Source organism: Vigna angularis, chromosome 1 (genome assembly GCF_016808095.1).
Source record: "Vigna angularis cultivar LongXiaoDou No.4 chromosome 1, ASM1680809v1, whole genome shotgun sequence".
Taxonomy (NCBI): Eukaryota; Viridiplantae; Streptophyta; class Magnoliopsida; order Fabales; family Fabaceae; genus Vigna; species Vigna angularis.
Genome location: NC_068970.1, coordinates 5,025,958 through 5,047,748, shown reverse-complemented (window position 1 = coordinate 5,047,748; position 21,791 = coordinate 5,025,958). Strand labels below are relative to the sequence as shown.

The 21,791-nt window shown below is 30.2% G+C and overlaps 2 protein-coding genes across 10 annotated transcripts; one reads left to right on the top strand and one right to left on the bottom strand.

The window, feature by feature from the left end:
* Positions 1–4,678: 4,678 nt before the first annotated feature.
* On the top strand, positions 4,679–8,600 carry LOC108338030 (protein phosphatase 2C 56). Of its 9 annotated transcripts, XM_052871474.1 has the most exons (7): positions 4,679–4,857; positions 4,967–5,031; positions 5,341–5,416; positions 5,620–6,606; positions 6,688–7,044; positions 7,141–7,246; positions 8,021–8,600. In XM_052871474.1, the coding sequence occupies exons 4-7, from the start codon at positions 5,719–5,721 to the stop codon at positions 8,353–8,355; spliced, it is 1,686 nt and encodes a 561-aa protein (XP_052727434.1). In that variant the 5' UTR covers positions 4,679–4,857; positions 4,967–5,031; positions 5,341–5,416; positions 5,620–5,718; the 3' UTR covers positions 8,356–8,600. The 9 variants fall into 9 exon arrangements, with proteins under 9 accessions (XP_052727434.1, XP_017430168.1, XP_017430166.1 ...); XM_017574679.2 differs by lacking the exon at positions 4,967–5,031 and having other exon boundaries at positions 4,679–4,906; XM_017574677.2 differs by lacking the exon at positions 4,967–5,031 and having other exon boundaries at positions 4,679–4,906; positions 5,577–6,606.
* Positions 8,601–8,636: 36 nt separating this feature from the next.
* Positions 8,637–13,982, bottom strand: LOC108338031 (mitogen-activated protein kinase kinase 2). Its single transcript, XM_017574685.2, has 9 exons — positions 13,781–13,982; positions 13,584–13,668; positions 12,341–12,475; positions 10,830–11,054; positions 10,552–10,734; positions 10,233–10,462; positions 9,620–9,665; positions 9,448–9,539; positions 8,637–9,058 (listed from the first exon to the last, which is right to left on the bottom strand). Exons 1-8 carry the CDS (start codon positions 13,855–13,857, stop codon positions 9,450–9,452), a joined length of 1,071 nt encoding a protein of 356 aa, XP_017430174.1. The 5' UTR covers positions 13,858–13,982; the 3' UTR covers positions 8,637–9,058; positions 9,448–9,449.
* Positions 13,983–21,791: the final 7,809 nt, after the last annotated feature.

Sequence of the window (21,791 nt, the reverse complement as noted above, 5' to 3'; positions counted from 1 at the left end):
TCTGGAGTATTTCTAATATTCTTCACAGGATTCACCATTGTTACAAATTAAACAATATGCAAGGGAATTTTCTTCCCTGATGAAATTGGACTGCAGTTCCTTGTATGCTGGGAGGTAAGCTTTAAATCTTTGCTGGCCCTCCTAACTTAACAGCTTCCTATTTAAGTTTTGGTTAGTATATTGTTGAAGAGACTATGCTATGTCATTGTAGTAAAATTGCATTGGGACATCAAACGCGCTAGTAATTTGGTTACACCATCCATTGATTTGTAGCATGTGGCACACATGGACTATCTTCTTCCTTAAGCCTGACTTCCTCTATGTAATTATATATTATAGGTTGCTGAAGCCAGGGTTTTCCTTTATATTGGGACTTGATGTCAATTTTGAATTGTGTTTTGAATGCGCAGTTTTAACCCCATAAACAAATCAACAATTTTGTTTTTAATTCTTACATGTCTGTCTGCTTCAAAATTAGGAATACTGCTACAAAAACAAAATGTTTGGTAGGTTACATTCAACGGAAAAGCTTAGTGAGAGTAAAATTCCGTCGAACAAGCTTCGTAAATCGGGATTAATATTGAACAGACGTACACATTGTAGTTGTGAAGTTCGCTTCAATCCTCTACGGATGCCTGCTGATATCTGTAGATTAGTTTTCAGACTATTATGTTGAACAGTGTATTCTCATGAATCCTAATGGTCTTCATGGATGTAAAAAAGTAGCTTGAAATTACACATACTGATTGTAGATTACATAATAAAAAAGATAACATTATTGTTCAAAATATATATTACGAAATATTTATATTTACTAATGATTTAATAAACCCTTTTTGCCAAAAAATAATTATTTATAATTTCTTAATATTTTTTTGATACAGTAGTATTATTTTACTAAAATGTGTTTATTAATACTTTAAAAATGATTTACATGTGAAGGAGTATTTCATTTGGAATTAAAATGTAAACTAAAATGAAAAATAACAGGAGAGTAGGTTTTACAAAGAAACAGAGAAGGTGGAAGCAAAAATAAATTAGACATTTTGTTATAAGATTACGGGAAATAAATTGTGTATTTTTTTTATCCATATGAATATGATACTGGTACACTAACAATAATATAATTGAAGAAATGCATTCAACGGTCGTTTTATTTAGTTGTAATAACTATTTATAAAGGAATATTTAGACTGTCAATTTAACATAATATTTTCCTATCTGTAGAAGTAATTTATGATAATACAATGTCTAACTTTCTTTGTCCTATTATAATAGTGCCGTATTAGAATAATTGTTATTTGTTGTTTTAAATTTAAAATTAGTCCTTTTCTTTTTTGTAATTAAAAAATGTTTCTTTTGTAGTATTTTTTAACATACATTATTGGTGTGAACTTTTTACGAATTTCATTGATAATTAATGTTTTGGTAACTTTATTTTCCATTTTAGGCTTAAAATAGGTGTGGAAGAAGACAAAGGCATACATTGAGAGAGAGAGAGAGAGAGGGAGAGGGAGAGAGAGAGAGAAAGAAATGAAAATGATATGGTCGGTTGGTCAGCAGCGAAGATGGAGAACACGTGGAGACAAAGGGAAGGTGTTGTGTTGTCTCTCTGTCATGATTTTCTTTCTTTCCAATTCTAATACAATATAATAAAAATATAATAATGTAAAGAGAAAAAGAGAGAATCTCTCGTCTCTTTTCATCTCTTCCCATCTCTTGTTTCATCTCATATCTCATGCTACGCCAATTGCTCATGACTATTTCTTTCCACTTCACTTCATGCATCCCCCATCAAATTATTTTTACTTTTTTATTCAATCTTTTCTGTTCGTAAACATCTACTCATCCCGCCTCACACAATTTTTATACTTTTTATTTTTCATTTTTATTAAAAATATATGATGAAATTACAACTACTTTATCATGAATTTCTCAATAAAAACTTTTTTTCTCATCATAAGAACCTTTTTAAAAATAATATAATTTAAGAAAATATGTCTAGTTTATGTAGATTAGAAAATAAATACTTTTTACACAATATTTGAATATTCTAAATGTGAAATATCATTTATATTGTTTATGTAAATATTGTGAACATTATTGACATGATTTTGATTTGTTGTTCTTTATAATTCACTTTTGTTAGCAATTTAGTCTTTAATGTTTACCTTACCTCCTTATGTAGGAGATGAATGATAAAAATCTTAAATATTATCAAACACTAAAATATGTAGAAGAAAGTATACTATTGTTCAGTTAAAGATGGTTTAACCTTAATCTAATTTTTCTCTCCAAAGCAATTGATACCAACTAATGACGCCAAAAACATAATTGAACTTCAATCTAATCTTGTCTTCAATACAGTTGATACCAATTTCAGATTTAAATCATATCATAAGTAAAGTGTAACTGTTTTTTTTTTCTCTTATAAAATCTGCATGGAACTTGGTATCACATTGGAAAAGAAAAATACTCCAAAGTGAGACACCATTTATTTCACTATAATAAAGTTTACGTGAACTTGAAAATTTATGTAAATTCATGAAAACTTAGTAAACTCAACTATTACTAAATATAAAAAAATAAAATAAAAATATAACAATATTATCTTAATTCAAATAAATTTACATATGTTCATAGACATATTGTTTATAAAAATATTATAAAACATAGATACTTGTATTATTATCCATTAAATTTGACGCTTTAAGTTTTTTCATTAAACATAAAAAAATAGTGGCAATGGCAAATGACTTAGGTTTTATTGTTCAGAAAAATAATTTCATTTACCTATTAAAATCCAAAACAGTCTATTAAATACCAAAACAGTGTTAGAGGCTCAGCTCACGACTTTTGTTAAAAAAATAACTTCACTCAACAGTGAGTGGCGCAGTGCTGGAAGGAGGCGAGACGGTGAGCACGACAGACAGCAAGCGCGAACCAAACATGACGACGACCAAGAATGGAGCGCGAACGAGTGCGAGCGATGCTGGGTGCTTATGTTCCTATATGATTTAATAAACACACTAAAGAGCATGACCCAACAAGGCTTATTAAGTATCTTTATTCTTGAGTAGCGCAAACCTATGTCTATTGAAGCAATATTTGCATATCATAACCAATCTCGGTAGTTTGGTATTATGGTTATTATGTATGATAAGGTATCATTATGTTATTATTAATTACTCTCTCATTATATATTTGAGATAGATATTATTCCAATAAGAATATAGGTCAACGACCCATGTGGATCTTATAAACACAACTTGCATTCTCCAAGTAATACTCATCATATATCTCATACTGATACTTATAGATAATAAACTCTCTTATTAACTTGAGCGTCAAATCATCTTTTACAGGTAAATCTGCCGTAACAGTAAGAAATTTCATTTTGACCATAAAAAACATTCAAACCACATTAGAATTTCATCATCTATCCATAAATTTATACATCTGATAAGTTGAAGTTATAATTTGAAATATGATGACATATTTTTTTTTAAAAAAAAGTTATCATTTTTTTTTATTTTTAGTACATTTTCTAATAATTTATAATTATCACTTTTCAGTATGGTTCAATAACGCAATATAGACAATGAAATTGTTGACTTGATAACAAAATTATTAACAGTAACCGAAGGAAGTGTATATTAATAAAAACAAATTTTTGAAATTCACTAAAGCGCTAACACCTATATTTTTCAAAAACAAAAATAATAATTTCAGTTATGTAATTTTATAACGTGTTGAACTTAAAAGAAGTAACATGTGAACGAAAACTAAAAAGAATATTAATGTAGATTTGATTGGGAAGGTAACCATGTATCATAATTACTAACTAAAATAACATTAACTAGGGAATAAAAAATAATTTCAAATACATTAAATACTTCTAACATTCTTTTAGTTAGCAATCAAACAGTATTCAGATTTCAAAAAGTAAACAAAACCCCTCTTAGAAACAAAAATCTAACGTATATTTTATTATATATACCATCTTTAAAAGAATAAGCTAATGTGAAAAAAATATTTTTACTCTTTTCAGTTTTTGATTCTCTTAAAAAACTAAAAGAAATTTATAAAACTGGAAATAGTATTAATTTATTCAAAAGTAATTATATGACAAAAAAGAATAGTGGGAGATTTAAATAGATTTTCTCCCTAACATTTTCACTTGAGCAGGTATCTAAAGAAAATAGAAACAGCCAAAAAATAAAAATAATAAGAGAAATTGGTTTATTTTGGTGTTATTATGTTAGAAGTGGTTTCGTACATGTACATCTCCCTTTGAAGTAGGGTTCTCGATTGTGACGCCCACGTGGCTTCCTCGTACTGGTCTTCTTCTTTCCGTGCGAATTAAAATAGGAAAAATAATGTTTTGGTTGGTTCAACGTTTCATCTTTTATGATTAACCTTAACATTAACATAACATAGTATAAAAAGACAGCACATTCAGAAAAGATAGTAAAGTCCATAATGGATGAGAGAGACTGAGATTAGAATGACTTCCACGTCTTAATCTTATATTGGTCGATTCGACAAAAATAAAAGTTCTTTCCTTGGGAAACGATGTACCAAAACTCAACCCTAATTTAATATTATTTTTTACGAAAAAGAAAGGGCTAGGTGTCGATCCTCCAGGGGAAGAAATGGAAAGCCTGCTAATAATACATTTACTTTTTGTTTCTAAAGAAAATTATAAATAAAAAAAACATAGTCATCTGTTGCGTAATAATTTATTTTTCAAAAGCTGAAACTCCTTTCTCTCTCTCTTTCTCTCTCTGTTTTATTTGTCAGAAATGAAAACTCATGAATCAATTACTGTGTTACCACTGCATATAGTTTGTTAAGGTTTCTGTTCCTTCGTCCCTTCTCTCACTTTTCGTCACTGTTTTTGAAGGTAAATTAACTCAGGACTCAGGTTACTGAATTAATGTTATGTCCTTTTTGTTATCTGTAGAGATTGATTAAACTGAAATGGAATCTAGGCGTAGTTTGAGCATAGATGGTGAAGGCACGGAGTGGGTATGAGTTGACATGACGGAAAGTTTTTGGCTTTGGTTTGATATGATTATTCATTTTGAGGGGTGGGTGGTGAAGGCTTATTGTAGTTAACACATGAAAGGAACAGAAGAGGTGAAACCAGGGAAAGGAAATTTCAGTGGCCGGGGTGACTTGCCTCAGATCTAGGAAACTTTTATTATTTCTTTGCTATTTTTTCGCTTTCAGTGACCCCATTTCCCTTGTCTTCCTTTGCTGGAGAGAGACAAGGCATTTGACGTTGTCAATTATTTGCTGCTGTTTTCTTAAACAATCTGTTGTCTGGTTTTCCAGGGTTCATATACAGAGGAAGGAGTAGAAGTTTTTGGGTCATCAATTGTGTCATCCTGGCCTATAAAATCTAAAACAGGTGAATTCAGAAAGGATCTTGTGGATTTTTTTTATTTTTTTTTTTAGTTTTTGATGCCCTAAGAGAATAATAAAACCTCAGGATTGAATTTTGTTACGCTGTGTTATTTGACTGATTTCTTAAGAGGTTGGTTCTGAACCTCGTAAATTTCTTGAGGTAGGAGCCTTATTGGTGTTTTTATGCCGATTGGAATTATATAATAGAAAGGAGGCTTGAGGGAAAAGGGTGGAAAAAGTGGTTAAAGGGATAGCAACTTGTCGGATACTGAAGGATAAGAAGACTATTGCTACAAGGCAAAGTAAATGGAGGAAATATCTTCAAGTGTTGCAGTACCTTTTACACTTGGTGTTGGAAATTTGATTCAAAAAGAGTCTGCAGTGACAACTCACGTGGAGATAACTGGGCTGAAGCTTATGGCAAATACAGCAGCGGCAGCTTTGATGTTAAATCCTGCAGTGGAGTGTTGTCAGTCATATTCTGTTGGAAGTGAAAGCCATGCAGATGTAAGTCTGCAGCACCAGATCACGGTATCTGCGGAGGTAAAAGAGAATCAAGTTGGGGATGCCCTTGTCTCAGAAATGGTTATTGAATGTGAGAGTAATTGGGTTTTGAATGAAACCCATCATAAGGCTATAAAGGAAGATGAAGTAATGTTAGCTGTGGATTTTCACTGTCTTCATAGTTCAAGCTCTCAGTCTGTGGCTAATGGCCAAAGTGATCCTTGTAGGGAGGAAGCGGTGCCGTTGAAGACTAGTTATTCTGAAATAGAATCACCAATCATCATGAATGTTGATGATGATGTTCATGGCAAGTCTGGAGTAAACGAACCGTGTTCATCGATGAAGTCAGTGGAGAACACAGTTTCTGTTGCAATGGATATTACTAGTGAGGATCAAAGTGGATCAGATGAGTCTGATCCTAAATCATCTACTGTGCTTCTTGACCAGTTGTCTGGGGAGAATAAAGCATGGAGAACGAGCAACAAAAATGCTTTGGAATTGAATAGTGGCCCTCTGTGGGGTTATTCATCAATTTGTGGAATGAGACCGGAGATGGAAGATGTTATTTCTGTTCAGCCTCAACTTTTTCAAGTTCCTTCACAGATGCTGATGAATGACCACGTAAATGAGAACGAAAAACAGACACTAGCCCACTTTTTCGCCGTCTACGATGGACATGGGGGCCTTCAGGTATGCCTTTAGAGCACTGTCAAATTATACGAATTGTATAGTTGAAATTAATGTTTGACTGATGAGGTGTTGTTTTGATAGGTTGCTAACTACTGCCAGGAACGTCTTCATTCAGTATTGATTGAGGAGATTGAGGCTGCACAATCAAGTTTGGCTGAAACAAATGGGAGAGATGATTGGCAGGACCATTGGAAGAAAGCATTCATCAATTGTTTTCAGAGAGTAGATGATGAGGTTGGAGGAACTGGTGCAAGTAATAATGGAAACAACAGTGGTGGATCTGAGTCTAGTATTGAACCTGTTGCTGCTGAGACTGCTGGTTCCACCGCAGTTGTCGCTATTTTAAGTCAAATCCTCATAATAGTTGCAAATTGTGGAGATTCAAGAACTGTCTTGTACCGTGGAAAAGAGGCCATGCCACTGTCTTCTGACCACAAAGTGAGGCATTTCAGTATAGTTTCATAGTATTTTTGGTGAATTTATAGTAGAAGCAGAAGTTGCCGGATAGATGTAACATAAGTTCCTGTTTTGCAGCCAAATAGAGAGGACGAGCGGGCAAGGATAGAAGCTGCAGGAGGAAGAGTCATACATTGGAAAGGATATCGAGTTCTTGGTGTCTTGGCAATGTCAAGGTCCATAGGTATGTATCTTCTCTACAACATGATTGGTTTTCTTGCAACTTTATATCATGCAATTGCATGTAAGGAAAGGTCAAATGCTTCAGCCACTATATTTTCAGTCATGCATCTCTTCTAGATATTATTTATCATGAGTTTATCTCAAGTTGAATGCGAGGACAAACACTGTTTATTCATGTCATTGATGTGTTAGTTTTAACTTTTGCTAGTTTCCAAGTAACTTGTTCTTGCTGCAAGTGTTTTTTTATTGGTAGTCTCTTGTTTCTTCTTAATTGTCAGTTTTTTTGATAAAAAGTTGTTTATTTTTATTTTTTATTTTAAAAATTTTAAAGTATTTTTTTTTTCATTATACTCTTAATTTAATCAATATGAAGAGAAAAGTATTAGTTATGATAACATAAAGAGAAAGCTAAAAGGAATAATAGGTAGTGCACATAAAATTGCATTAAAAACAGAAAATTATTCCCATGATTTTGGTGAAAAAACTTTAAAGGGAGAAATTATCTGAAGCAATCAGTGTCCATTATGACTATAAATTTTTACATCACAAGTAACTTGGATTTTCAAATTACATTGAGAGTTATTAGTCGGATAAAATTGATTGGAAACACGATAAATTGAACCATGTAGTAATTTTTCGTGTCCAAAGACATTCAAATGTTAATAATTGGAACAGAAAGTGGGTTTAGTAAGTTTCCTTCAACTTCATTTCAGTGTTCAACAATTTTGCTGCATAAATTTTTTGTAGACTAATTTTTGTTCGTACTCAACAACAGGGGATAGATATCTTAAACCATGGATAATTCCAGAACCTGAAGTGAATATTGTGCGTAGAGAGAAAAATGACGAATGTCTTATTCTAGCAAGTGATGGTTTGTGGGATGTAATGACAAATGAAGAAGCCTGCGAGGTTGCTAGGAAGAGAATCCTTCTTTGGCACAAAAAGTTTGGTGAAAACGGAGCAACAGGACATGGCGAAGGAGCTGATCCTGCTGCTCAGTCTGCTGCAGAGTATCTAACAAAGCTTGCCATCCACAGGGGAAGCCAAGATAACATCTCTGTAATTGTCATAGACTTAAAGGCTCAAAGAAGAATTAAGAGGAAGCCTTAAAGTGACGTATTTCACTTCCGGAACATCTTCATTTTAAGCTATTTATTTATTGTATTTTAGAGTCATTGGCACATTTTAGCCCCTCAGTTTTTCACCAGGGCTAAGTTATATATGCTAAGATTCGCACTGTACAAGGGTACATTCAGCTTGGATGAGATATCACTCAGTCTCTGTGGGAACTTTCCAAGCGTAACAGTTTTTTTTTTCTTTCAAAAATTTATGAATCAACATTTTGTGTTAGTTAATCAATTGATCAGAAAATAGTTTATCACATACGCACCTTGGAGCAACTCGTAAATTTCATTGTTAGTAATTTGCACGCAATAAACACTCGAACATCAATCAGACAATTTGACAAGACTAAACCAAATACAAAGTCTCAAATATAGCTTGAGAAACTGTTCAGCTAGCGTGACTCAGATTTGAGGTTCATTTGGGACTGCCTGACAAAGCTTTCATCTCATACAAGTTTGTACATCAGATCATATTATCAGCAACTCGGACAAATCCCAGTGATACATTCTGTTGCAATCATAAAATTTTAAACATTTTGCTGCAACTTCTTGACCCTTGCATCTGAGTTTCTCAACAAATTCTTGAACTCAATCACTCAATAACTAAGTACAGAATAATCTTTGACGTAACTCTAGGAGCTGGTTCTTCAACTCATCTGCAATCGCTCCTCATATTTGCAAGCAGTGCTCTATAACAGAAAGAAAATCTTCGGTTACAAACTACTTCCACCGTTTAGAAATACTAAACATCCAGAAATATTAGTGTCTGAAACTTGAAATTGCATGAAAGCACATCCTACCATCGTAATTTAGGAAACAACATCTGAATTTAAAGAACCATAAGCAACCCAGGACAAGCTTTCATAACAAATGATCTTGTCAAATTTTAAAAAATTACCTTCAAAGCATTGTCAAAGAAAACAAATTCCTCGATACAGAACAAAAACTACTTCTGCCTACGACAAATTAATACATTATCATTTAAGAACACCTGATATATTCGTAAATAAAGAACAAAAGCATAACCTTTACTTCAATTTATAAATGATAATACAGTCCAAGATTGGAGCATACAAACCTTTATAAGGTAGCAAGAGGAGATCCTGCATTGGAGAAGTAAGATGAAAGATTCACCTCCAAGTCATCATACAAGCTGACAAAAGGATGTCCCTGAAGTTTCAATCAGATACATAACATTAGAAAGACAATATTCTACATGGTATGTGTACATAAGCAAGATTTACACATACCATTAATTCCTGAGCTGACAGTCGATTCTTTGGGTCTTTCTGTAGACTAAACATCGTGAAGATTGAAAAGGAAGATCAGCAGACAAATAAAGTCACATAGTAAAATAGAATTTTTGGAAAAAAGCCTAGTGAATAATGATGGAAATGCTAAATTTTACATGTTTAAACACGTTTGTTCAATGAAATTAAGAAGATACCCTAGAAAAAATTTAATTAAAACAATGGCTGAAAGGTATGACAAGTGCATTACATTTCAGCAGAATGAAAGCTCCCCAAGCATCCACATAAAAGGCACATAGTATAATAGAATTTCAGGCAAAAAAAGTAAATAACGATGGAAATGCTAACTTTTATATGTATAAAAACGTCTGTTCAATGAAATTAAGAAATATACCCTAAAAACATTTAATCAAAAGAATGGTTGATGGGTATGGCAAGTGCATTACAATTCTGCAAAAATGAAAACACCTCAAGCATCTACACTTACGTCTGGATGACCTTTAAGAAACTGCTACAGTTACGTTAGCTTTCTCAGTGTGTGGTTGTGTTTCATTTTCTTATGAAGGATTAAGATTCTTGTCTTTACACAAGTAGTATCATACGTTAAACTTACCATGCTGAGATAAATGAGCAGAATTCGGTAGAAAATTGTCCAGACGGAGGAATAGGAGGAGGTTTATCAACAATGGTTTCAATAAGCTCGAAAATGCTTTCCCAAATTTCACTTTGATCTTCTGGTGTATATGGAAACCGCCCCAAAGCACACTCTAGCAATATTAGTCCCAAACTCCATATATCACTTTTATAGTTGTAGCCTCGCTGGCTTCCATTGATTCTCTCCGGCTGTAAAATTGGCAGTGTATGTTACATTCTAGGAAACACTAGCATATTCTGGTAGTAAATTAATAAATATAGTTGCACCTATTACTCACAGACATATAGTTGTAAGTTCCAACGAAGGTATTTGCTTGACCAGATGTACTTTCCATAATTGCACTCACACCAAAGTCAGTAATCTTTACTTCTCCTATATGATTTATTAACAAATTAGAAGGTTTCAAGTCTCTGTGGATAATATGCTTTTCATGGTGAAGATAAACTAAACCCTTCAGCACCTACATCATTAAAAGAGAAAGAGATCAGATCTTGTTTGGGATTCATTCAATAGAATTATGGGTACAAGACTGAAGGTAAATTCCTTACTTCTTACCTGCTTACAGATGGCAGCAAGAAAAGGCTCTGGAATTGTTTTAACTTTCCTCAGTAGATCAGCTAAGGAACCCCCATCCATGTACTCTAGGATGATTGATATGACACCGTTTTCATAAAATGATTGATAGCAGACAACAACATAAGGACACTGTGCCTGTTGATTAATTTTCAACTCTTGTGCAATCTGCTTTCTCATAGACTCCTCAATATTCATTTGAATTACCTGAATTGTGAACGATGCATACATTAAGTGATAAATATTAAGCTTGTTTATATAAACAAAAAGAAAGTTATTTGTTTGTTGGAATCAAATAGAAACACAGGGAGTAAAAATGTTGTATAACTATCCGATTACAAAAGAAAAGACTGAGACATTAAAGAAAAGCCCACTGTACAGAGGACCAGCTCCCTCCCAGAGTCACCCATTTCGTTACAAACTGATTCAGCATCTCGTTCCCCTAGTTCCTGCATGCCACCTCCAATAAGTTATGCCCTCTTTTCCACTCATTTACTCCAAGGCCCATGTAACCTTCCAGCCCAATATTAATTTTCGCATGACCATCCTTGCTCCCCTTTTCTCTTCTTTTATATACTTGCAAGTTAGGCATATTAATAAGCCTGTCATAGTTCAACTACAAAAACTAGATTGAAAAATAAGCAAGATGGAAATTAAAAATTGCTGGAAGGAGGGGACCATTATGGGACATGTTACCCCATCATTGCTGCTCTATTTTCAAAAACTAAAAAGAAAAATAAAAGGAAAGGAATGTTAAACACAAGATGTTAAACACAAGATTAGTTGTTTTTTGTTCTATGATCGATTAATATATACAAGTTCCTAGGGATGAGAACCTCCTTAAATCAGAGAAGGGGAGAAGGAAAGTTTAGACGTTGAAAACAATTCTGAGGTGCAAAGTTGGGTTAACAAAAAGATGATGTTCTGAAAGGGCATTAGAGAAGGGGATTTGGAATATTAATCAGTTAGTTAATCAGAGGGAGTAACTAAATACAAATAGGGAAGGAGGTACAATACCAGGATTCGGGAATAAGTTGTCATTTGTAAATAGAGCAATAGCTCTTTGTGAATGGGAAAACCTTTGGAGGGAACCTATTAAAGAAAAAATTCCTTTCCTTTCCCATTTCTATTCTTGGTTTGTATCGTGTTATCACATAACAAAGAAAGCACCAGCAACAAATTGCAGTAAACTAAAATTTCTATTTGAATGAAAACGAACTACTACTAATGAAATTAAATGATTAAGCACTAATTGAAAGAAAGAACATTCTGAAACTTACAGATAATGTGCCTTTCAGTGACACTGAAATTGCATACAGAAAACAAGTTTTCAAAATCCTTGCTCAAAGAAACGGATGTAAAGGAGAGGGGAAGGGCATTATCAAAAAGTATTTAAATGCGTAGGCAGTGCCAATACAAGGATAAATGAACTAGAAATAAGAGAACAGACTACTCAAATTCAAAGCATCGTATGCAACATGCAGCAAGTGTACCTTCAATGCAAAAAACTGACTAGTCCATTTATGTTGTACCAATTGGACTACCCCTCCATTTCCCTTTCCAACAACTTTGATAACATCTACATCTGCCAAAGTTAACTGGTCGTCTGTAGGCTTGATTGGAGGTGGCTGAAAACATATCACGAAGTTTAGAACCGTATACAATAAATTTGTCAGAAATTCAACCAGCACGTGTATTGTGTATTTTGACAGGATAAAAAAAGCAGGAAGTTCAACATTCAAGCCTCCATGTGCTGCTCTTTTTATACCTTAAACCACTGGTTGGAATGCACAGATATAGATATTAGAAGTTTAATAGGAACAAATTTAAACATGGTCACTTATAAAAGCACGGGCCCACGTTTAATGTTACCATGTATAATGTATCTACTATTAACTCATTTTGTTTTCTATAAATTGTTTACATTCCAATATAATTATTCAGATTTATGTTTTTCTATCATGATTGACAATGTAATACATCAGAAATTGCTGAAAGAATTGATGTAGGAAGGAAGAAGAGGACCCAACATTAACTCAGAATGCAAACAATTTTGTGCAACAAACTTCGTTTTACATAGAAATGAATTTAAAGAATCGATTCGTTTAGTGACTCGTGAATTGGAAGACTTGTGCTGAGCACAGTTTCACTTGATAAGCGTGCACCTTGTTCTCCATTTGATTAAAGATACTACACAAATAAGATAAGAAATGTATAACAAACAAATTTTGTTCACTTTGAAAACAGTAGCAAAGAATAGCCCCATCACCGCTAATACCACCGCCGCCACCGACATATACAAGAAAATAAAGGCCAGGGAAAACAGCAAATAATCCACTTCGCAATTTTTTTACTCATTTCAAAAAATACAATACTCCATAGAAAAATCAAGAACCCCTTATTACAAGGCATTTCATCAGATCCAAAAGATCAAATTCATGAAAAGAAACAGTTGAGCAAGAAGAGTGCATACATACTGAAACAAACAAATAAACATTCTGGAAAGGCAATAATGCACAAAAACATATATTCTTTAAGAAACAACTGAGAAATCGGATGGACATTTACCGAAACAAACAAATAAACAATCTGCAAACGCAAAAATGAACAAAAAGATATATTATTTAAGACACGATGGACATTTGCTGAAACAAACAAATAAACAAACTGCAAAGGCAAGAATGCACAGAAAGATGTTCCCTTTAGTAGAAGAAAAAGGTGAGAGAAATATGTTACAGCTTCGACATCACTCTGAGAGACAATTCGAACTCCATCCCTGTTGACAAGCAGATCCCCATCCTTAAAAGTCCCACTTTCAGTCCTGCAAGACCCCCCACATGCCATCAATTCCATTTGGTCAAAACCCAAGCATAATTAACCAATCACATTCACAATCACGCACAGAGCAGAGGGAGAGAGAGAGAGAGACTCACAGGAACTTGGCAAAATTGGATTGATCAGAAACAGGAACAGAGAGTTTGAGACCAAGCCCCAAGTTTCCTTTCTTCATGATTCTGGGACTCTGATGGGGTTCACTTCACAAAGTCTGACACAGTCTCACTAGGTTTTCAAAGAAAAGAAAAAATTTCTAGTTAGACTCTCTCTCTTTCCGTCTCTATGATTTGGGTATATAAAATCAAGACATAGTACACAGTATATATATACTATTGGTGACAGTATTTTAAAAGTTAAAAATACACTGAAAATTATAAATTTTGTGATTGGCTGACAAAGAGAGCAGTCAGCATTGACGAACTGAGAATTGAAGAAAGAAGCAATTTTGAAGATGAGCTGCTGTTGACTTTTCACACTTTCTGCCTTATTTAATCTTCTCTCACACTTTTCTTTTTCTTCAAAACAATTACCAATATTTCTTCTATGCCTTTTCTTACCCAAATTCAAAACATTTTTTAAGAGAATTATAATATATATTATATAAATTATTAATTTTTTGTTTAGTGTTTTTATAAATTCTAACCATTTTTTAGGCGAAAGTTAAAGACTAAACTTATTTTAATAAAAGTTTCAGGGATTTTTTTAGAGCTTCTTTATTAATAATACAAAAATATTAATGGTGAATTGTAGTTTTTAATCCAAACATATCTACTTACAGATACAGAATTACATATCGATTTAAAAAATATTGGAAAAGTTGGGTGTATGTCTTGTTGTTTATAAAAAAAATTCTGATGATCAACGAAGAATAATTAATAAATTTATTAAATTTTATAAAAGTTTAAAATTGACTATGACATTAAATAAATTATGACATCAATAATTATTAAAATAATTGACCTTTTTCTAATGATAAAGTGATAATTTATTTTATATAAAAGGATTTTAAAAATAATTAAATATAGTTTTTTTAAATTATTTTTTATTTAAATTTTGTTAAAAATTAAAATATAATTAAATATAAAAAAAAACTTAAATTAACAGAGAAAACAAAAAATATAATAAACAACTATCAAGTAACAAAAGATTAAACATCTAAAAATAAAAATAAAACTATTAAAAACTTTTATAAGTATAAAAGAAGTATTTTTATTTTAAAGAAATCTGTTATATGAATTTATATTATTTTAATCAGTTGAGTTAATTATTCTAAATTATAAATGTAGTGAAATTAAGGATAATTGATTTTAATTAGTAAAGTTAACTGTTTCGTATTTCAACCTAATATAGCAGAATTGATGATTATTAATTATACTTTAAAAGTACTGAAAATCATTTTTAGTAGAACAACTATATTTATACCTTTCATGTGCATGCTTAATCGACTCATTTAAAAAATAAACAGATTTCTAATATTTTTGGATAAAAACTTGTATATGTATCCTAAATGAGAACTTTTAATAAATATGAATACCAAAATATAATAATTATATGTTTAGTAAATCTTTTCAATATTCTTTGTCTCATATAGGTCCATTTAAAAGAATACAAACTATTAATACGTTGATATTTGTTGAGTTGTATATAAAAGCGAAATATGCTTATAAAAAATGTGGATAATTTTTTCTGACCTCAACTTTGTTTTCTATTGTATATTAAGATAATGTTATTAAAATTAATATATTATTCATTTTGAATTTTAGAGTTTAGCTACAATTTTATCCTTATAAAATATTTAAAAAGTTATATATACATAATTTAAATTGTCTTTTACTTTTACCTCAACTATATATATTTTTATATTATTTTAATATAACAGACTAGTGTTTAGTTGGTTGGCAAGTAAAAAAAATATTTATGTTTATGTATAATCTAGATAGATAAACTTAATGAAGATGCATTGTTAATATTAACTATTTACGATGTTAATCAATTAAACAATATGTCTAATATAACTTTTTAAATGACTGCTACAAAAATTAACAATTTCATTACATATAATGATAGTTTTGTTAATGATGATATGCAATTTTGTTTTGAACGTGTATTTATGGTCAGTAATTGCCAATATTAGGATTATCTAATTCATTATTTAAATTGCTAAGAAAATTTTATATTTTTATGTAATTCAATATTCCTAAATTGATTTACAAAGTTTCTCGAATTTAGATTCTCTTAAAACTTTCTATTGTTTTTCTGTTTTAAAATATATTAATAAACATTTTTATGTTTTAAAATATATAAAAAATATATATTTAAAAATATTAATATATTTTAACTCGAATTTCTCGCTATGTTTTAACACGTCATTATTCAAAAACTGGTGACGTAATTTCGTGTTGGTGTTGGTCTTTTTAGTAGGTTATCATTTAATATCAACATAAAGTTGTCCATTCAACATGCTACATTTAAGATTGAATCAGCTGAGTAACGTTGAATTTATTTATTTATTTATTTTTCTGCATTAATTTCTGAACAAATTCCAACCATACCTTTCCTTCAATCTTCTTCTTAACCTTCTATTAATCACATGTGTTAACAAAAAGTTAATGTCATCATTAGATAACAACCAATTATTATCTATATTCTCTTCTGGCTTAATTATGTTATTATAGTTCATGTTTTCAATTTTTATTAAATTATTTTTCTATTTAAAAATTTTTAATTTTAATTGAATTTATGCTGTTTAAATTTTTCTTTAATTAGGTAAACATGGTGATTGTATTGTTTTGTCATCTCTTTTTTTATCCCCATGTTAAAAAGATTATAATTTTTTTCCAGTAACATAAAATAATAGAATACTTATAACTTTATATTAGCAGTGGATTGAAAATAATAAAAATTGAATATCCAGTAAAAAAATAATAATAGAAGCTCAATAAAAAATATATAAAATTATTAGAAATTTAAAATTTAAGAAAAATTTAAGAAAAAAACAAATTAAAAAAATAAATAAACTGTGTTGAATTTTTAATATTCTAACATTATCTGTAAAACATTTTTCTTATAAAACAAAAAACGCCGTAACCATTAGTCAAATATTAACGAGAGTCAGAGTATTTTTATAAACAACATAAAAAGAACTGCGATTTTTTTTATGTTTATAAAAAAATAAAAAATAATTTATTGTTGTAGTCAATAATATTGAAAAATGGGATTTATCGTCAAATTTTGTGACTACCCAGTGACTGAATAATTAAAAAAGAGAAGCGAATGAAACAATAATTGACGTCTGAAAATAGATGAAAGAAAGGAAAAGCTTGCGACGAAGGCACATAGAAGAAGGTGGTTGGAAATTTTTTTGAAAAGGAAGGATGAATATTATATTATGTGTTGAAAGACTTTCTGTTCAAATTCAATCATTTATCATTCATCTATACCTGCCTGGAATGGTCCTACTGCTGCTGCTCCATTTCACCAATAATCAATGCATAATTTCTACCATCATTTTAGTAAATAGGTCTATCATTAGGTCAATCTTACATATTTTGACTTTAAAATATGCTTTCCTGTTAGATTTTTAACTTATAGTATAAAGAGTTAATTAAATTATTCAAATTCATAATGTTCCTAACAAGACTGGTAAAGAAAACAGTTAAAAAAGATATCGTGTGGTGTTAAAATGAACTCAAATGTATATAAATGGCAAATAGAAAAAATGCGTGTGATGATAATATATTTGTGCTACTACATCACTCCAAAGGTCCCCTCCACTCACCACTTGTATGCAACCTTTGCTTATGTGGCTTAGTGTTACTGTTTTCACACTTTTACTTTATTTTTTACTAAGTCAACTGCAGTTTTAGGAAGTATCGTTTTATATGTACAATACTTATTTAGATAATGATATTTTTACAACATTTTTTTTACAACATTTTAATATCATTTACGTGTTATTCTGTGATTGGTTCAATACTCCATAATCAATAATAATAATTATAAACATCAAGAACCAATCACAGAATGACATGTAAATGATCTTCAAATGTTGTCAAAGTATTATTATCCTACTTATTTCACTGTTTCTGAATAAAGATGTAAGGTTATAAAGTGGCCAAACTTATTATTTAATAATACTTATAGCACATTTTGCTTATATTGCATTTTCATTTTTCTTATTAAAGTTTCAACACTATGATACCAATGACATTAAAAAATTAATTTGTACACCGTCGTACTAAAATTTTGTTAGGATTCCAAATGTGAGTTTAAGTCTGTAGAAATAAAAAAAACAAAGTACCATATGAGGTTGAAGATTCATCAACTCATTGTCTTAAGGTTTTGGATAAAGAGTGATGTTAATCTCTTATATGGTTTGACTCATATCCCATTGGTATTATACTTCTTGATAGACCTAACAGTGATATCAAATCAAAAGTTTCCAAACACTGAATCATTCAATTCTAGAAACAATCCTCAACAAAAATATCATAAAAAATATGATGAGACTTATTAAAATTCTAGAAACAATCCTCAACAAAGATATCATAAAGAATATATAAGACTTGTTAAAGCAGAAATGCTACGACATTGGATAATTAAATAAAAAAGAGAATATAAATTGTTTAAGGCATTTACATTAGGATAAAAATTGCAAAAAGATTTTAAAAAGAATGCAATAAAGTGACATCTTCTTAGAGAAAGATATTATAAATACTAATACACAAGTTTTAGCATGAACAGTGAGTAATTAATATTAAGTAAGTTGTAATACAAATTAAGCATGTTTGGTGGGTGATCTGTTTACTACTTAGCATCATAATGCTTTCAATGGAGAGGTGGACATTTGTATATATCATAGCATTGATAAAATGTTTTGAGATATACAGATTACTAAAACCAGATTACTTTCCTATTTAAATATGAACCTAATTTCTTGTTATTTGTGTTTAGCCAGTGAAACTTTGTTGTGACAGACAACCTAATTTCAAATATTTTGTATTGATTGAAAGATTAAATGGAGGGAATAACTAATTTCGGCCATTTCATTGAAACAAAAATAAAGATTAGATTTAATTGATATAATTTATATAAAAAATTATTTATCTATTTGAAATTATAATAAATGACAATCCCATTCACAAATAAAAAGATGAGAAACCATGAATCACAATTACAAAAAGTAGTTGGCAAAACACATACACCTGGTCTAAGTGTCCTCCTCGTATGTTAGTGTTGTATAATTAGTAAACATAGCAATGCAATTGTTATAAGGTAGCAATTGAGAGAAAGAGATAAAGTTAAATGTCAGGAATGACACATTAAGAACATTGATAAAGTAAGCCTAACATCCCTATGTTCGACTAAAGAGGAAGAAGATGGTCCCTAAAGCCAATAGTGCTGAGAAGATACTATACTTAATCATTTCTGGAAGAAACAGTAAACATCACATGTTAAAAGATATACCAAATTAAGTGTCGTTGGTAGAAACATAAATAGAAGTAGGAATACAACACAATCAAGATAACAAATTATATATACTCTTAAAAAAACGACAAATTACTGATAGAGTGTTATTGATATATTTAAATCTATCGATAATTATAATTTATCAACAAAATTATCTACAAAATTTTTTATTTAATTTATCATAATTTTGTAAGTAGATCATATGAGAAAAAACTTTAACAGAAATATTCATTGATAATGTTTTGCAAACACTGGTGGTAGAAATATTTGTTAGTAAATTAAGCGGATGGAAGGATATCAAAATTTTATATATATTTCCTCCATGCTTTCTTCATCCAAACACAACTTTTCCTCCAAAGTTGATATTTTCTCCTCCAAAACCAACGACTAAGACATATCATTGTCGTGATGCAGCTCTTTGATGAACATGTCATTGTGATGTTGTCCATCCTATCCTAATGTTGCCATCATTAAAGGGGTTGTTGCCTTATATAAATTTTGTTTTCTACTACCAATGGTTAGAAATTTTGTTTCTTGTGTGTATATACAAATTGACACTAAAATTAGGAATACACAAGCATTATGAGTTTTGAATATCATGTGTGAGAATATCATTTGTTGTGAGTTTTGAATCAAAACCAAACCCATTAATGCATGTCCATATCAGGTGTCTGCAATCCCATGCTTCTCATTTCAAAAATATTTCAGTTCCATATTTTTTTATGTGTGAGGATATACACTAATTTTTTGTTCTTGTTGATCATGTACCTTTGTCTATTTTCTAATAATCCAATTGTTAAATATTAATTCGTTATGCATGGTGTAAATTACTTTGATTGTAATAAATCTTCAACTGCATAATATATATACTCACACAAGCCACACTCCTATATCAAATAAAAACCTTATAAATTTTATTTAGAACAACCAAAAGCTAAAAAAGAATGTTAGTATAGCTACAAAAAGATTTGACTTTATAAGTCTACATTTTAGAACTAAAATTAGTTTGTATGTAGTTGAACTAAACTCTCTAAGTTTTCATATCTAAAACTCATTGTTAGCACATTGGAATTCTACCGTTTATCACAATAAATGTGTTATAGTCCAAAGGAATAAAGTTTTAGAAATGGGTGGGACTTGCACACACGTGGTTTCATAACTACTAATAAGCATGCTATTAGTATGGTATAAATAATGATTCCTTTTGTTATCACATTATGATATAACATATGTCTTTTAAAATTTATGTATATATATAAATCCATATTTTGTTAAAAGCACATGAGTTTGGACGGATTGTGCATGTTGATGAGGTATTTCGACAAAGTCATTTTTGCAAGGAATTTGACCAATTTGTTGATGAAAGGTCTTGAATGATAGATGTAAGCAAATATACCTTGTGATATATTTCCTTTAAACTCTAAACTTTTACTATTATTTAACTAATTCTTTAACAGAAAGAATCTTCAAGTAGACTCTCACATGTTATATTTAAACAATGATCATGTCCTGATGTATGATAATTTCAGCCATAATGTTGACATATAATGAAAAATCTGGTCATGATTATTGTCTCTAGAAGCACACAGTTGTCTTCAATAGCCTCAGTTTAACCCAACATCGTCTTAATAACAGCTCAGTTCAACCTACCTCAATTCAGACACAATCCCAAAAACAACAACTAGACCTTCAAGAAGAAGAAAATATTTCTGATGATTATGTAGATTATTAAGATTTCTTTTACATTATTATATTTTTTTTATTATGTGTGGATACATTATTTATAAACATATTTTAAAAACTCGTTGTTTGTCTAGATTGCCATAATAAACATATTGTGATGTTTGTATAATATTATAATTAATGTTTGTTTGGATTATCTAGCTAAATTGTTTAGTTTTATAAGATCGATAGGTTTAAGTACAGAGAATACATTCCAACGCATTGAAAAATGATATTATATATCGATACATATTATTGATGGATGTTAGTCGTCTATAATGTCTCGTACCTGAGTCATATCATTACCAATAATATATCTATCGATAATTATCGATCTGTCAGTAATTACTGAAGGTTGATATCTGTCGATAAATATTACTACTAATATTTTTATCGATGAATTTTTATCTATTGGTAATTCGTTAATAATCACGGTTTTTTGATAAATTTTTGTAATTCCCTTAGATGTTACGGTCAATAAATTTAGTTTTTTTAATGTATAACAAATAACAAATTATTTCTATAATGTATAATTAACCTTTAATAGATTTTCACTTTTTTTAATAATAATACGAGATATATCTATTGTTTATTAGTAAATTAATCGCATAGTTATAGGTTGCGGATTTATTTTACATTTTTACATTATATTTATATGATAAAATAATTAAGAGAAAAGACAAAACATTATAATTTTAAATTTTAGTACACTACTTTGATTATTTTATGAAATAATAAATATAACACAAAAATATCTATTATAATTACGAACAATGTTATCTAATATATATGATATTTGATGTAATTATAATGATTCTATATTATAGTAATGTCACGTACCTGTAGTTAAAATATGCATCGTAAAATCTTTATATATTATTATATTATATGAGTGGAACCTTTTAAATATATATTATT

Excerpts from the sequence above, each read along its gene's own strand:
- LOC108338030 (XM_052871474.1), top strand. The coding sequence starts at position 5,719 with ATGGAGGAAATATCTTCAAGTGTTGCAGTACCTTTTACACTTGGTGTT. Across the intron at positions 6,607-6,687 it reads ATGGACATGGGGGCCTTCAG|GTTGCTAACTACTGCCAGGA; the intron begins GTATGCCTTTAG and ends TTGTTTTGATAG. Across the intron at positions 7,247-8,020 it reads GGCAATGTCAAGGTCCATAG|GGGATAGATATCTTAAACCA; the intron begins GTATGTATCTTC and ends ACTCAACAACAG.
- LOC108338031 (XM_017574685.2), bottom strand. The coding sequence starts at position 13,857 with ATGAAGAAAGGAAACTTGGGGCTTGGTCTCAAACTCTCTGTTCCTGTT. Across the intron at positions 13,669-13,780 it reads TCCAATTTTGCCAAGTTCCT|GACTGAAAGTGGGACTTTTA; the intron begins GTGAGTCTCTCT and ends GGGGTCTTGCAG. Across the intron at positions 10,735-10,829 it reads TTGCTGCCATCTGTAAGCAG|GTGCTGAAGGGTTTAGTTTA; the intron begins GTAAGAAGTAAG and ends TTAATGATGTAG.